Source organism: Saccostrea echinata, unplaced genomic scaffold (genome assembly GCF_033153115.1).
Source record: "Saccostrea echinata isolate AGI-Se365-2 ecotype Australia unplaced genomic scaffold, CSIRO_AGI_Sech_v1 ptg000157l, whole genome shotgun sequence".
NCBI classification, from domain to species: Eukaryota; Metazoa; Mollusca; class Bivalvia; order Ostreida; family Ostreidae; genus Saccostrea; species Saccostrea echinata.
Genome location: NW_026889906.1, coordinates 12,501 through 30,000, shown reverse-complemented (window position 1 = coordinate 30,000; position 17,500 = coordinate 12,501). Strand labels below are relative to the sequence as shown.

Genomic DNA, 17,500 nt, shown 5'->3' with positions numbered 1-17,500 from the left:
TGCAACTATGAGTTGATACTTTATTCTGGAGATGAATGTTAAAAAAAAAAAAAATGTATGAACCCTTATTTTGTGTATTAAATTTTATTAACCTACTATTCATTTCATGTGATGCCGATGTTGGGACCCAAATGTTACAATGTGAATCATGAAACAATAACATAAAATCAGCTGTGTGAATTCATATTTTAATTGTTGAAAGAGTTGAGTCTAAAGCAAAATCAAGGCATATAACAAGAAAGATAACTCTTGCTACCTTGTGCAGCACAATTTGACTGCAGAAGTTATGTAGCCTACACACAATGTTACATGTAAAAATTGTGTTACAGGACTAGTATTTAGATATTCACCTCCCTCGACGTGTCTCACTCAGTATACTGTAACAGTATGCATGTTATTTATTACAATTGTAAGTTTTACCAGATTTAACGAAGCTTATGTCATTCAATCATAATTTGAATACTGTGTAAAGTATTTGCTCTGCCCTACCCTTTGTATAAATACTGAATGGGTAGCCGAATAATATGCTTTTTTTCCAGTGACTCAGACATTATGTAGAAATATGATTAAAAAAAAACCACACACATTCGTTTCTTTTACACGTCTGCTCAGAGGCATCTTTTCTAAAAATTTGGGTGGCCGTGAAAACGGCCGTTTGTTGTTACGCTTGTAAGCGATGGTAGGGGGTATCTAACCACCGAATCCGTAAAGGGTACGTCCTTGTCTCTTCAGTGCATAGACAACGTCCATGGCTGTGACAGTCTTCCTCTTGGCGTGCTCTGTGTAGGTGACAGCATCACGAATGACGTTCTCAAGGAAAACTTTCAAGACACCACGGGTCTCCTCGTAGATGAGTCCAGAGATACGTTTGACTCCACCTCTGCGTGCAAGACGACGGATGGCGGGTTTGGTGATACCCTGGATGTTATCTCTCAGGACCTTCCTGTGACGCTTGGCGCCCCCCTTTCCAAGACCTTTTCCTCCTTTACCACGTCCAGACATAATTCAGTTCTCAGTAGATTAAACTTCTGAAATGACGCTAGACAGACGGGATAGCGATATATATAGCGCTGTTCGACGACGCGCTAGAGGCACTTGTATCTTGAAAACTTCGGCAGTGCAACGAAGGCACACAGTAAGGAACAGTCTGATTGGTTCCCGCTCTGCGCGCCTTGCTTGTTCTTGTTTACATTTTTTTTTTTTTTTCTATTGATGTACCCTTGAGCTGTTTCTAATCCTGTTATCTCAATTCAGTAGTTCAATATTTTAGAATGTTAAAATTTTATACCCATTTCTAATAAATTCGAATAAATATACATGGTTAGAACTACGTGCACAGTACCTGTTTTTAAATCTGTGTTTTCTTTCTTTTTAAATGAATATATATATATATTTTTAAATTTTATACCCATTTCTAATAAATTCGAATAAAAATACATGGTTAGAACTACGTGCGCAGTTCCTGTTTTTAAATCTGTGATTCCTTTCTTTTTAAATGAATATTTTTATCATTTATTTTCATTTGTACCTATTTTGGCACAATGCAAAAGGTTTTGCACGCAAGTATTAACCACTAACGAGGTTCTCACCTCTTTAATATATCATTTGATTCAGTATTCATAAAGTAAACGTTTACTCTTTCTCTCTCTCTTGTGAAATTGATGGTATATACTGTGTATTTACATTGCACACGACAGACACATGTGCAGCTCGTGCTGCACGAGATTCTGCTTTATTAGAATTACTATTTTCTTCTAATGGTTGTGCTTTTGGCATATGTTTGGATACGTGTTCGTAAATGATAACATGTTGTAGTAGCCGATACACTTTTATCTATAGTATTCCCTTTAACTGAAATAGTACAATATTATTGTTGAAATGAACAATGTCATTTACAAATTGTTATACTATCCATTGGCATACCTTTTTCTTATAATTGTAATAATTTCATACTTGTCTGTTAAGGACTCTAAATTAGAAAATAATTGTTCTGTTTTGTACGTTATATTTGCAAGTGTTTTATTCATTTTCGAATTGTCCGTGACATTCATTTTAAACTTATTGTTATAGTTTCGTCTTGTTTATAAGTAATGATAGAGTGTAAGATGTCACAATTATGCCAGTATATAGGCTACTTAACACTCAATACGATCACATCTGTTGTTTTCTTGCATATGTATAAATAATAGTTTAGATGCGTTTATGCCAGTTTATATGACACTTTCCTACTCCAAATTTGATCTAACATTTATCATGTGGCCTTGTGTTTTAATTTTGTGTATTACGTTTCTTGAGCGCTGTAACATGAAGGCATCTTTTCTAAATATTTTGGTGGCCGTGAAAACGGCCGTTTTGTGTTTTGTCTGGAACAAGAATATGTTTAAGCTCGTTCGCCACGGATACGTCTGGCAAGCTGGATGTCCTTTGGCATGATGGTTACTCTCTTAGCGTGGATAGCACACAAGTTAGTATCCTCAAAGAGTCCGACAAGGTAGGCCTCACTGGCTTCCTGGAGGGCCATGACGGCAGAGCTCTGGAAACGCAGATCGGTCTTGAAATCCTGAGCGATTTCACGGACAAGTCGCTGGAATGGGAGTTTCCTGATGAGCAATTCGGTGCTCTTCTGGTATCTCCTGATCTCACGGAGAGCGACAGTTCCTGGCCTGTATCTGTGAGGCTTCTTAACGCCACCGGTGGCTGGTGCGCTTTTACGGGCTGCCTTGGTAGCCAGCTGTTTTCGTGGGGCCTTGCCTCCAGTAGATTTTCTTGCAGTCTGCTTGGTACGTGCCATCTTCTCTGAGTTCAGATAAAATGAATGACGAGATCGTGTGTTTACTATAGTTTTATACGGTCCTGTGGCTCGTGAATATTTGATCAAACTTCGAAATCAGCGCGCACGAAGTAAGGATGTTTGCGATTGGTTCCGGAGTTAAGAAAGACGCCTTGTGATTAGTCGGGCACATTGTGCTTCGATTGGTCTTAGCTGGAATCATTTCAATCCACCTTTCTGCACAGATTTTGTACTTGGTTTAAATCTAGGTTATTTGGTTAAAATTATATAATTCTGATAATAAGGATCCATTGAATGAAGAGATAAAAACAATCACAGTAATAATGTTAACAATCGTAATGATTTATCCCTTGTTTTTGTTTTGTTTTGTTTGTTTTTTTTTGTCATTTTATGTATCTATTTAATTGTTATTATTATTATTATTTTTTATTTTCTTTTATTTATCTGTAAGATTGTTGGATTTCAAAGCCTTCCCTAGTATACAAAGCCATGCAAATGTATAAATGTATAAAAGGATATTACCATATATTTATTTATTTTATTATTTTTTTTTTAATTCTATATACATTGCCCAGTGTTTGGTGGGTGTCATAACACTTGTAAATCAGCCCAACATTGCTTTGCTCTCTTTAAGGACCTGATTTTTTTTTCTTTCATTGTGTTGTTTGTGTTTGTCTCATTTGATTTAAGATATTTCAAGAACTTATCTTGTCAACACATCAAGTCCTGTCAAAACAAGTCCGAAGGGTCAAAGAAATTTTAGCTCAAAAAAACTGATTCTGTAAATTAAAATATGTCAAAGTGATGTATCATGTAATAATAAGCACTGGTATGCAAGTGGTTTTGCTTTCAAGAATTCTTTGGTCATGTACGGGTTACACAGAAGTTGCATCAATAGTCACTACCTTACAAATTTATCTCAGAGTACCAGAGTATGTGCCATTTCATTTTGTGTATGGCTTGATAGTTAGGAAATAAAACAGACAAATTCAAAATATCTGATCATAAAACTTGTGTACTTAACACTGAATTTTGAACCAGTGTTTTTGTGTGATAAAATGGTCTATCATACTTCAAAATTTCATATACACACTTTCACATCCCCTGTTTATTGTCATTCCCCATTATTAATGTTGTATGTGAGCATAACTTTTTTTTTTTTGGGGGGGGGGGGGGGAGAGGGGGAGATATCATTTTCCAATTTCTTGTACTTTAAAAATATTACTATGATCATATAATTTTACTTTACCCTTAGGCAGTGTTGTATTTCTAATACTTTAATTTTATTGATTTAGAAATCGCAACAAAATTTCCTAATTTTACATTTTCAGCACAGCCTTATTACAATGTGAGACAAAAAGAGAGAGGAGGGGGGGGGGGGGGGACAGAGGCAAACATGCAGGCTTTTCATCAACGACTGTAATTGAAGTATCTTTTCTAAAAATGTGGGTAGCCCTGAAAAGGGCTTTTTTTTTTAAGTAGACAGTCTGTCTGGAATGCAAAGACTGCTTATTTCTTGGCGGCTGCCTTCTTGGGAGTCTTGGTTTTCTTGGCTGCTGCCTTCTTGGGAGTCTTGGCTTTCTTGGGCTTAGCTGCTGCCTTCTTTGGAGACTTGGGGGCTGCCTTTTTCTTGGGGGACTTGGTCTTCTTGGGTCCGGCTGGTTTCTTGGCTGCTGTCTTCTTCTTGGGAGTTTTGGCCTTCTTCTCTCCGGCAGGCTTCTTGGGCTTGGCGGCGGCCTTCTTGGGCTTGGCTGCCTTGGGCTTGGCAACCTTTTTGGCTTTAGGTTTCTTCTCGGTCTTGGGTTTGTCTCCAAGTTTGAAGGAGCCACTAGCGCCAGTACCCTTTGCTTGCTTCAGAGCACCTTTCTTAACACCGTTCTTCAGGGCCATTTTCAGGTGGGCGTTGATAGAGTTTACATCGTTGCCCACTTTGTAGTTGGCCATGATGTACTTGAGAATGGCCTGTCTGGATGAGCCACCGCGTTCTTTCAGAGATGCAACGGCGGCGCTAATCATGTCAATGTACTTAGGATGTGCAGCAGGCACCTTAGGCTTTGCGGCCTTCTTCTTGGCTGGGGACTTTGCTGGTGCAGCAGTATCGGCCATGGCTACTTAGGAGAGTAAAACGACGACTTACTTCTCGGGAACAGTGAACACTGGAATACTTGGGTCACACGCACTTGCTGTTTTTGTTTACACTGAGCGCGGACCGCCTAGAAAACATCCAGTGTGTCGAGACGTACGTGTTTTTGTTCGTGCATGTGTGTTTCAATGTGGGTATTTGCATCCGCGCTGCAGCTCAACGAAGGGTCTCTATCACAAAATATGAGCATAGTCCCAACCTCTACATTCCTCTCTATCATTCTATCTATTTACATTTTTAGATTGTTCTCTTTGTAGTGTTCAAAATCAAGAAAATAGGCCTCCAAACTCGCATGTCTGAATTTCACGTTACGATTCAAGTTGAAAATTTTGCTTGAAAAGACAAATTTCAGTGATGATTTATCTTAAACTTTTCCTAGACACGTTTAAGAATGCCAACTGGATCTCTCCGTCCTGTGAATATCCTCAGTTTGCCCTAAAACTGTGAGAAACCCACACAGACTCTGTATTGTATCATACCTTCCTATTTAGGCAGTATAGAAGTGCAACCGACAGATTGAAAATAATGAAATTTAAACTATTTTTCACAATTAATTTATTTATATTTTGAATTTTTCTGTTTAAATCTGTTTGTTTTGATGTTCGCAGATGACACCGTAATATTCGCTAACTCACCCGAAGAATTACAGTATATGCTTGACGCGTTACATGGATATGTTACCTCGTGGAATTTGACTGTTAACACTGAAAAAACCCCAAAATTTTAGTATTCAGAAAAGGAGGATGCGTAAATTTTTCATGGACATATAACAATGAAATTTTGGAAATTGTCGACTCTTTTAATTACCTAGGATTATATTTAAATTATAACGGTAAATTCAATGGTACGCAAAAGAAATTAGCTGAACAAGGTCAAAAAGCACTATCTGGTTTAAACCGTAATATACAGAAATTTGAATTCAACGTCGAAACCCGATGTCAACTCTTTGATACATATGTTGGAAGTGTTATCTCGTATGGAAGCGAAATCTGGGGTTTTCATAAATCTCCGGAAATTGAAAGACTGCATTTATCCTTTTGTAAAATTACCCTCGGTGTTAGGCGCAATGTATGCAATTATATGATTTATAGAGAATTGGGACGATATCCACTTATTATACAAAGGAAATTGAAAATTATGAAATTCTGGTGTAAATTATTAAAAACAGAAAACTGCATTTAAAAATCTTCTTATGAATACCTGCGATATGATGCAGAAAATGGGTCGGGAACAAGTATAAACTGGGCGCCTGATGTAAAACTTGAACTATTTAGATTGGGTCTGGGAGAATTTTGGATAAAACAGCAAGCAATAAACTTTGCTCATTTTATGCACGTGTATAAAAATAGAATCCTAGATATATACCTCCAAGAGTGCACTGCATTTATGGATAATTCGTCAAAATGCTTTCTATATAAACATATTGTCCAATCTGACTTCTGTAAAATGCAATTCTATTTAACAAAACCTTTTCAGAGTAATTTAAAAAAAAACAAAAAAAAAAAAACCATATTTCCCGCATTAGACTGTTACGACTTACAGCTTTATGTTTAGCGGCGTAACATTGTGGGGCTCCTTAATCTGAATGTTGAACGAAAGACAACAGGATATAATTTGTTTTTAATATTTTATTAGATTTTATTCAATAAACATACAAAAATATTCTTCTTTGGCTCTGCTGTCCTCACCTGAAATAAAAGCAAACCAACCACCCTTTCCAACAAATGTTAATTTATAAACCACCCTTAAACGAACCCTTTAATGAGTGTAAATAGACCTAATGCCTTTAGGTCTTGAATAAAGTTCCAACTAGTGATTTCTTCACTTAGTGAGTATAAATATAAAATGTCAGGTTATAGCAAACAACTAATTGTATAGGGACAAAAAGTTATGCTAACATCTCAACAAAACTCAATACAATGCACCATGCATTTGTTAGTTTGTTGTTAATAATAATGTCAGGAGTTATAAATATCACGTTCAGGTCACTTCTTGTGCCTTAGTAAATATTATTCAACAATAAACAATAACGAGTCCAGATCACTACTTGTGTCTGAATAAAACTCATTAAACTAATAAAGCCATCAAGTGTTGCTAACAAGTCAATACAAATTGAGGGATAATTACCCATCTAAACTCTTCTGAGCCTTGTTCTTGTAAGGTCATCGTTATCAGATTTGGCGACCGCACAATGAGTGAGACAGCAGACGTCTGACTGTCAGAGCCCGGGGAGCTCGTATATAAAGCCTTTTACACCCATTATGACGTATATTGCATGAGATTTGGCGCCATAACTTCAAATAGCCGGAAAGCTTCGGATACATTTAACTATTATACGCATCCGAGGTGTTCCGAATGTACTTTACATCTTTTGCCGCTTAGTATGAAAAAGCAGAGTGTAATTGTCAGGTTTTTACTCTAATTATCAGTGAATGGATTTATTAATTACCCCAATTATCAAAGGTAAGAATATTTAGTACTATATAAAAGCATTTGTAGACCAGTGAATGGTTTATTTACGTTCCGTATTCCTCAAAACGTGGAGGAAATTCGGTACCTGGTGAACAATTTGCACCTAGCACATCATTAATTTCAAATAACTCTAATAAATAATAACAGGTAAGCAAGAATAAATATTAATACATCTCATTCATTCAATCATCCATCGAATCATCATTTTAATGACTCATATAACAAGAAACATCTTGTTTACTTATGCATAACAATAGTGGAGAATGTCAAATTCGTAACACGGCCCCCTTCTCTATTTAACATTCGTCCTCGAATGTCTATAAAAATATACTTTGTAACAATCTAAATTAATGTTCAATGAATCAAAACCTTGATATCCCGACCAACTAATTATCTCGAAATGCCGTCTTCGGGATATCCAAGTTAAACTGTAAGTCCACTTTATCATAAGCAAACTTTAAATTATATTAAACACAAATAAATATGTAAAATCACTTAACATTCAATTCTGCAATACTCAAATTTCAATAAACACGACGCACTTGTCGTATTTCTAAAACGAAAGTAAATTTCGTGACATTTCTTCGTACGTCTTATCAAAAGGTGTGACGTCAAATCCTCGTACAGAGAAAAGAAGCGCCACTGAGTTTTCATAAAGTTCGCCCAAAAATACTTGCAAAAATGGACGAAATGCAACTTCCAGTAAGTAAAAGGTGAATATTCATTATATTTTCCATTTGATCTGACTGTAGGCGGAGTTATTTTTTTAGTCGCTTTGCAGCATTTTCGTGAAAACAACAACTGCGCAGTTCAAATTCAAATTTACGTTGATCAAACGTTTTGTGAATTACCAACACGTAGTAAGTTAATCTTTTCATTGCTGATCCATATTTACTTTATTTTATTATTATTTTTAATAGGATACTTGTTCCTCAGAAGAACTCTCAATATCATGACAAGCACAAAAAGAAAAAGAAGTCGTAATGTAAGTTCAACAATTTCATTTGTGCGTAACTAATGTCAATCATTGTAAATAAATCAATATATGCAGTTTTTACAATGTCAACAATGTCCATTCAACAAGATACAAGAATCTTATGTTTGAATTCAGTTAGTAAACATCTCTAAGTCATAAAACAAAATTTCATCTTTTGTGAATTTATAAAGAAAAAAAAAATTCACAGAAACTATTAGGTTCCTTTTAAAAAAAATATATAACCAATACTATGTACATGTAAATGAACACATGAACAGTTGTGGGCATCACTACAGTCCAACAATGGATGCACATGTAATCTTAAAAAAAAATGTGTTCATTGTAGAATATAATGAATGACTCGTTAGTCATCCCACAGGCCAGGCTGAGGAATATCCTTTCCCTTAGCTCTCTCCTCAACGGCATGAACAAGCCCTGTTAATCCATAGTAAGTCGCCTCCACATGGATTTGCCGGAGGATGGACTTGTCATATGGGAGGACTTTGGAGTTGTACGTCGCCGATCTGAGGTAATCTAGAATAAAGTCGAAATAACGGGGGTTCCTATCTAGGAAAAAGGTTTTTGTGTCATTGTTTGTTGCACAAAGGTCTTTTGCTACCATGGCCGATAATATAGAGCTCGGGTCTGCTTGCATGGTTTGTTTACTTGTCTCGAATCGTCTTCCTCCGACGTTCAACACTATTCTTTCCTTCTGTTGTATTTCCAGGCTCTTTATCATTATTTCCCTTTTGTCTGTCGGGTTATATGCCGGTGCCGGAAGATCAGCCACTTCGTACTCCAGAGCTGCAGGGTTCTTCGAAACTCTCGGTTCTGCTCCACGCACTGAGATATCAGGGCTCTCCAAGGAATTTGTCGATGACCTTTTGGAGGAAGAGCGGCTGGAGGACGACGAGGACGATGTATCATCAAAAAGCCTTCTGTTGACTGTCCTATCCTTTTGTGGAGCCTGTTTTTCAGGTGGTGTCGATAGAGCTCTGGTCTGTGGAATAGATGTTACGGCTGGAACTTCGGCTGATGGAAGTGTAGTTTCCGTTGCCTTTGTTACAACAGTTCTTGTCACACCAGTTGGTTCAGACACATTTTGTTGCTTTGACGACGGCTTTTGTCGCTTCGGCAGGGGCCCTTCGTGGTTAACTCTGATGGTCCTCTTTCCTGTGTACCCTTTATACATATTTGGGGATATTTTTTTCATGAAAGGTTCAACGAACCTATAGCGGTTTCTTTGAAACTCTGCAAACTCTCTTTTATCAGCTTCATTAAATGTCATTGTGGATTTCTTGACAGATAATGCCACGTAGCCTTCGCAGTTGTGTTTCTGATTTCTTCTGGATAAAATGTACTTGCACACCGAACACTGGAAACCGAATCCCGAATGGGTGGCGGTTAGATGTTGTTCTGCTTGGTGTTGCTGTGCGAACTCTCGTCCGTCACACAATGTGCATTTGAATTTCTGCACCTGTAATGTATAATAATTTACGTGAATGTTTGTTTTATAGAATGCACAAAGCAAAAATACACAATATGCCTGTACTAGACTACTAGTGTATAATAAGATATAGATAAAGTGTTTTCAGATCATCAATTTTTTTTTTTTTATAAAAACATAACACAAATAATCTCCTCAATTTTAACAATGTCTGTTAAAGAAAACAAAATTTCATGCAAAAACAAGCAATGTTAGTTATTCAGCATTTACTTCTGAAACCACTTAGGTTTATTCTCACCCACATACAGCTTTAACCTGTTGTGGTGCAATATATCTCCTTTGTGTTTGGGAGACTTTTTGACCTTGTAAAGAACATCATTTATTCTTTTCGTGACCACATAAGGGCCTGCCCAATTCTTAAAAAGTTTTCTCGATAGGCCAGGTTTGGGGTTGGGGTAGAACACCCAAACTGGATCCCCCTCAGAATAATTATTCTGTTGTACTTTTGTATTGTATTCACGTAACATTTTACTAGAACTCAACTTGATGTTATTTCTTGCAAAATTGTGAATGTTGTCAATTTTTCTAGATAAATTTAATGCAAACTCAGTTATGTTCTGATTTGTTTCAGGGTCTGGTCTCCCTAACACTAGATCGACAGGCAATGTTACAGGGCGACCAAACACCATCTCACAAGGACTCACACCTGTAGACTCATGGACAGAGGACCTATAAGCGAGCATTAACAGGGGTATTAATTCATCCCAGTTTTTCTGGTTTTCCTCTACAAAAACTGTTAACATGTTTTCAATAGTTCGATTTGCCCTCTCGATCATGCCGTCCGATTGTGGACGATAAGGAGTGGTCCTTGTCTTTTCTATGTTTAATATTTTGCACATTTCTTGAAACACTTCTGACTCAAAAGTTTGACCTTGGTCAGAATGTATTTGCATTGGTGTCCCAAATATGGTGACAACATGATCAACAATTTTCTGTGCTACTGTTGTAGACTTTTTATTTTTGATTGGTATGGCATCAAGCCATTTAGTAAAATAGTCACCCACCACTAATAAATATAAATTCTTTTTGTGTGTCATGGGGAGGGGACCTAAAATGTCTACAGCCCATCGCTCCATGGGAGCGCCTACATTGTAAGTTTGTAATGAAGCTTTCGGATGTTTGTTAGGGGATTTTCTTGATGCACAAACATCACACATTTTACAATGGGACTGTATATCTTGACGCATTTTGTGCCAAAAGTATTTATCCTTAGCTTTTGATAAAGATTTCTTAAAACCTAAATGACCCCCAGTCACGTCATCGTGAATTCCCTTAATTACTTCTTTAATTAGGGATTTTGGTAAAACAATTTGAAATTTGGGGTTAACATCTTCCCATTTGTGATACAGGGTCCCTCCCATTATTGAGAGTGAATCGAACCTAGTCCAGTAATATTTACAAGTCTCACTTGTATGTGAAATATTTTCCCAAGTGGGTTTCTGACCTAACTTTACCCATTTGATAATTTCATTCAAATCTGAGTCTTTTAATTGTAAAGAACCAATACTATTTTCGCTTACAATTGTTTCATTGTTAGCTACATTTTCAGTTTGTTTTGTAGGGATAACGAGGGGCAGAGCAGATTTATCACAAGATCTGGTTGTAACAGGCCAGTTTGCAGGTATTTTTAAGCTCTTAGTGTTGTCTTTAGGATTTAAACTAACAATTTCGTTTAATTTCTTGCCCATAGTCCCTGTCTCAGATTTGTCAGAATTTACAGTTTTATTGTGAACACAATCTGTATTTACTTCGTACCGTCCTTCAGCTGAGGTACAATATTTACAATTTAATTCAGTACATGGCCGACGTGACAACGCGTCTGCATTATTATGAGAACGGCCTGCTCTGTGCTCTATGTCAAAGTCATATGAGGATAGGAACTCAAACCACCTAGCGATCTGACCTTCTGGGTTCTTGAAATTAAGTAACCAGGTTAATGATCCATGGTCTGTCCTAACCTTAAAGCGTCTTCCATACAAATAGTGATGAAAATGTTTGATTGAGTTTACTATGGCTAAAAGTTCTCTTCTTGTTACACAATAGTGGCGTTCAGATGCGCTAAAAGTTTTACTATAGTAACTAATAACTTTTTCTACGCCATCTTGAATCTGTGATAACACCGCCCCCATCCCAGTATTGGAAGCATCAGTGTCTAAGATGAATGTCCCATTAACATCTGGGTAAGATAAAATAGGTGAACTTGTCAGGGCACGCTTTAGCTTGTCAAAAGAATTGTGGCAATCTTCATCCCAAATAAATTTATGATTTAGTTCTGTCAATTTGTGCAAGGGCCTAGCTATATCGGAAAATTTATATACAAATTTCCTATAGTAGGAGCACAATCCCAGAAAACTTCTGACTTCTTTCACATTTGATGGGATAGGCCAATTTCTTACTGCTTCAATTTTTGAAGGGTCGGTAGCAATACCATTTTCCCCAACTATATGTCCTAAGAATGAGACCTGTTTTTGTAAAAGAGTACACTTTTTGGGATTTATTTTCAAGTTAGCTTCATGCAAACGTGTAAAGACTTGTCGTAAATTATCTAAATGTTCATCGAAACTTTTTGAGAGAACTATAATATCGTCAAGGTAAACTAAACAGATTTTCCATGACAAATTTGATAGAGCTTTTTCCATGAGCCTCTCAAAAGTCGCACCAGCGTTGCACAAGCCAAAAGGCATTTTACGAAATTGCCAGTGTCCACCACCGGGTATTGAAAATGCTGTTTTGGGGATGTCTTCTGGAGTCATTTCGACTTGCCAGTATCCGCTCTTTAAATCTATTGTTGAAAACCATCTAGACCCTGATAATGCATCTAGTGTAGAATCAATTCTAGGGATTGGGTAACTGTCTTTGATCGTGATGTCATTTAATTTTCTATAATCGATGCAAAATCTGATTGACCCATCTTTCTTTTTGACTAAAACTATAGGGGAGCTCCATGGGCTGTTGGATGTTTCAATGACCCCTTTATTCAACATATCTTTAATTTCATTTTGAGCTTCTTGCATTTTGGCTAAAGGAATGCGTCTAGGTAGTTGTTTTATTGGGGGTGCATTGCCAGTGTTAATCTTGTGTTTAACTAAGTTTGTCAACCCCATGTCAGTAGAGTTTACTGAGAAACTACTTTGAAACTCTATTAGTAATTTTCTTAATTTTTGCTGTTGTTCTTGATCAATGTTTTTGCAAGAATTTTCAAACACAGACTTCAAATGTTCAGGAAATTTTTCATTTGTTTTCTTTTCATGTTTTGTCAAAACATTTATTGATTGGGGAGTATTTTCAACAATCCCTGAAGTAACTTCTAAATTTGCCACCACTGTCCCTTTGAAAATTTTGACACTCTGATCACCTAAGTTCATGTATCGAACAGGTACTTTATCAGTTTCAACTTTTGCCAAAATCTTGGGAACTAATACATCATGTTTATCCAAAAATTTTGCCACAGGCTCTAACAAAGTAACCTTGTCATTAAATAATGGGTTTTCTACTTTAGCCGGGGCAATAAATTCACTGAGAGGGGGAATTTCTATAGTTTCCGTCAGAAATACTTTACAACAATGCTCATTCAAAGCTTCATTTGTAAAGCAAGAAACATCTACCCCCTTTATTCTAAGCTTCATTTTGTTCAACAGAACGTCACAGTTGTGTTCTTTCATGAAATCTAAACCCAAAATACATTCGTTTTGGATATTAGCCACTAACACATTTTGATTCACCGTAACATCTCCCACACATATTTTCACTAGGCATTCCCCTAGTACAGATATTTTCTCCCCACTAGCGGATGTTAAATGTACAAATGAAGGGTTCAAATCTAATTTCCCCTTTAACTCTGAACTGTCTGCAAAATCTGAGCTAATAATTGTTACACTAGCTCCTGTGTCGACCATCATTGTAGTTCGAATGTTCTCAATTTTGCCTACAACAAAAATTCCTTCACCACGCCCCCTTACATCACCTACTCTTTCATTTTTAGGTGGATTTTCAAACTTGATAATTTTCTCAACATCATTTTCAGATATATTGTTCTCAACATCATTTTCTGATTTATTGTTCATTAAATTGTCATTTTTAGTTACATTAACTGTATTTTGAGGACTCTTTTTAATACACTCATTTCTTCCAGCAGGAAGAGGTCCTCTTATATCATCCTTGCTTAACAGTGATTGGGGCCTACCCCTGTGCTTTGTCGACTTCTGCCCCCTGAATTCGACACGGGAAAGTTTCCCTGATTTGAGGATTGAAAGCGACCATTCTGAGATTGTCTATTTGGGTAGGTATTATGTCTGTCTAAATTGTTTGTATTGTATGGCTGCCTATGAACTTGAAACTGATTGTTCTGTCGATCATTTTGTGCATTCCTAAACCGAGGATGCACCTCGCTTGAACGAGAAGAGTTGGGTCTTGAATTAAGACCATTTTTTAGGAGTGATCTAACCTCTTTTATAAGTGATTGGAGATCATCCCTTAAGACCCTATTTTCTTGTTTGATCGAGGCGAGGAGATTGGTATCCATTTCTGGATTTATGGCATTGACAATTTTTACTCTCTGAGCATCAGCCAGTTTGTGAGTTTCAAGTCTTATAGCCAAAATCTCAGCCTCATTAATGTCTCTGGGTCTACTTTCTCTCAAGCGAAGGCGCATATCCGGATCGGGAAGTGCATCTATGAAGTGATCTAATGATAGAACATTTGTCAAGTTTGAATCGGCAGTAGGATATGCTTGCCTAGTAAGTTTCTTGATAGATTGTGCAAGTTCAGATAAAGACTCTTTGTCACCTTTGGTTTTTGTCTTTAACTTAGCTCTGAACATTTCAGATCGTTCAACTGAACCATAACGCCTATCAAGAATCTTGACTAGGGAATCATAATCTCTGCGCTGAACTTCGTTAAGCTCACTTAAAAGTGCACGAGCCCCTCCCGCTAAACTGCTAGCTAGGTATAGTGACTTTGCCCTATAATTCCAACCATGTAGATCAACCAAGATTTCAAACTGGGCTAGATATTCCCCAAAATCTTCTGACCCATCAAATGTAGGTGGTTTAATTGATACAACAGGTTTGGAATTGAAAGGGGAAGGAACTCTATTTTCATTGTAATTTATCTCCCTTGCAGGGGTATCTATGTGACCAATACTTTCCCCAGCCTCAATGATAGGAGACTGATCATGAGGACCCAGGGATTCTCTACACCCATGCTCTTGATATCTGAATGCATTATCTTTGGGGGTCCCCTTTTGTTTTAATTCATCTACTTTTTTTTGCAATTGACGAGAATCTCGTCTCATGTTTGATAATTGTTCATCAATGTCTTGTCTCATGTTTAAGACTTCTTTGTTCATCATTTCTACAGCTCTTAACAAAAGTTCATTTACATTTTCAGCCTTGTCAGAGCCTGATTTCTGTGTTGGAGAAGAGGTACCGGACCGTTGATACACATCACAAGTGATGTAATCATTCAGATCGCAGGACCTGCACCCATTCTCCTCAGAGGCTTCAAATTGGCTGTTTTCATTTGACATTTTGACTTTTGTTATTGGCTATTGCAACACAAATTTATGTGTTTATATGTCAATGTGCTTGTCGTTGTCAATAGACTTAACAAGACTTATAAGTCAATATTTTTAGATCCTGATGTAGACTTTCGATCAACCAGAATAAAAGGAAGACTTTATCCCACTTCTGACACCAATTGTTACGACTTACAGCTTTATGTTTAGCGGCGTAACATTGTGGGGCTCCTTAATCTGAATGTTGAACGAAAGACAACAGGATATAATTTGTTTTTAATATTTTATTAGATTTTATTCAATAAACATACAAAAATATTCTTCTTTGGCTCTGCTGTCCTCACCTGAAATAAAAGCAAACCAACCACCCTTTCCAACAAATGTTAATTTATAAACCACCCTTAAACGAACCCTTTAATGAGTGTAAATAGACCTAATGCCTTTAGGTCTTGAATAAAGTTCCAACTAGTGATTTCTTCACTTAGTGAGTATAAATATAAAATGTCAGGTTATAGCAAACAACTAATTGTATAGGGACAAAAAGTTATGCTAACATCTCAACAAAACTCAATACAATGCACCATGCATTTGTTAGTTTGTTGTTAATAATAATGTCAGGAGTTATAAATATCACGTTCAGGTCACTTCTTGTGCCTTAGTAAATATTATTCAACAATAAACAATAACGAGTCCAGATCACTACTTGTGTCTGAATAAAACTCATTAAACTAATAAAGCCATCAAGTGTTGCTAACAAGTCAATACAAATTGAGGGATAATTACCCATCTAAACTCTTCTGAGCCTTGTTCTTGTAAGGTCATCGTTATCAGATTTGGCGACCGCACAATGAGTGAGACAGCAGACGTCTGACTGTCAGAGCCCGGGGAGCTCGTATATAAAGCCTTTTACACCCATTATGACGTATATTGCATGAGATTTGGCGCCATAACTTCAAATAGCCGGAAAGCTTCGGATACATTTAACTATTATACGCATCCGAGGTGTTCCGAATGTACTTTACATCTTTTGCCGCTTAGTATGAAAAAGCAGAGTGTAATTGTCAGGTTTTTACTCTAATTATCAGTGAATGGATTTATTAATTACCCCAATTATCAAAGGTAAGAATATTTAGTACTATATAAAAGCATTTGTAGACCAGTGAATGGTTTATTTACGTTCCGTATTCCTCAAAACGTGGAGGAAATTCGGTACCTGGTGAACAATTTGCACCTAGCACATCATTAATTTCAAATAACTCTAATAAATAATAACAGGTAAGCAAGAATAAATATTAATACATCTCATTCATTCAATCATCCATCGAATCATCATTTTAATGACTCATATAACAAGAAACATCTTGTTTACTTATGCATAACAATAGTGGAGAATGTCAAATTCGTAACAAGACTTTCGTCTCACTATCTTAACATAGAATGCGGAAGGTACCAAGGCAAAAGTAGAGAGGATAGATTATGCGATGTTTGTAATACACGTGAAATAGAAGACGAATTCCATTTCATTCTTCAATGCCCTAGATATCTTAATTGAAGAAAAAAATATATAAATGAATATTATTACAAATTGCCAAGTACTTTTAAATTAATCCAATTGTTGGGTACCAACCGCATATCTACTTTGGTTGGTTTAGGGAAATATATTCATTATGCCCTAATATTACGTAACGAAGATCAATCAGGTTAACCTAATTTCTATCTGTGTAAGGTTTATATTTTCAGATGTCTGTACATTAAAACATCATTGCTGTATACTGTATTATAACTTTGAATTATGTATTGTACTGCTTATTATATTGTACTTCATTTGTTCAATATATATTATTGTATACTATAAATGAGTGGAACTGTGGGACTGAGGAACACTTGACCAGGGGTTTCACCCCCCAATTTAGGCTCACTGAGAGTCTTAAATTTTGTAATATATGTTATTATATGTTATTTTTGTAAACTGATGGGCTGTATTGCCCAAAGTTATATCCTGAATAAACTAATATACAACAACAACAAACAATGAAACCTTAGTCTCGATATATAATATGTTTGTCTCAGCCAGTGTGTTCCCTTGCGCCTGTCCA

At 36.5% G+C, this 17,500-nt stretch overlaps 3 protein-coding genes and 1 long non-coding RNA gene across 4 annotated transcripts; 1 reads left to right on the top strand and 3 right to left on the bottom strand.

Moving 5' to 3' along the window:
- Positions 1 to 690: 690 nt before the first annotated feature.
- On the bottom strand, positions 691 to 1,002 carry LOC133177466 (histone H4). The gene has a single exon (XM_061312493.1). The coding sequence runs from the start codon at positions 1,000 to 1,002 to the stop codon at positions 691 to 693; it is 312 nt and encodes a 103-aa protein (XP_061168477.1).
- Positions 1,003 to 2,380: 1,378 nt separating this feature from the next.
- Positions 2,381 to 2,821, bottom strand: LOC133177458 (histone H3). The gene has a single exon (XM_061312487.1). The coding sequence runs from the start codon at positions 2,789 to 2,791 to the stop codon at positions 2,381 to 2,383; it is 411 nt and encodes a 136-aa protein (XP_061168471.1). The 5' UTR covers positions 2,792 to 2,821.
- Positions 2,822 to 4,283: 1,462 nt separating this feature from the next.
- Positions 4,284 to 5,076, bottom strand: LOC133177454 (histone H1-delta-like). The gene has a single exon (XM_061312482.1). It carries the CDS (start codon positions 4,895 to 4,897, stop codon positions 4,301 to 4,303), a length of 597 nt encoding a protein of 198 aa, XP_061168466.1. The 5' UTR covers positions 4,898 to 5,076; the 3' UTR covers positions 4,284 to 4,300.
- A 7,919-nt stretch (positions 5,077 to 12,995) lies between these two features.
- LOC133177460 (uncharacterized) lies at positions 12,996 to 15,722 on the top strand. Its single transcript, XR_009719701.1, has 2 exons — positions 12,996 to 14,168; positions 15,278 to 15,722. It is a non-coding gene; the product is annotated as an uncharacterized LOC133177460 (long non-coding RNA).
- Positions 15,723 to 17,500: the final 1,778 nt, after the last annotated feature.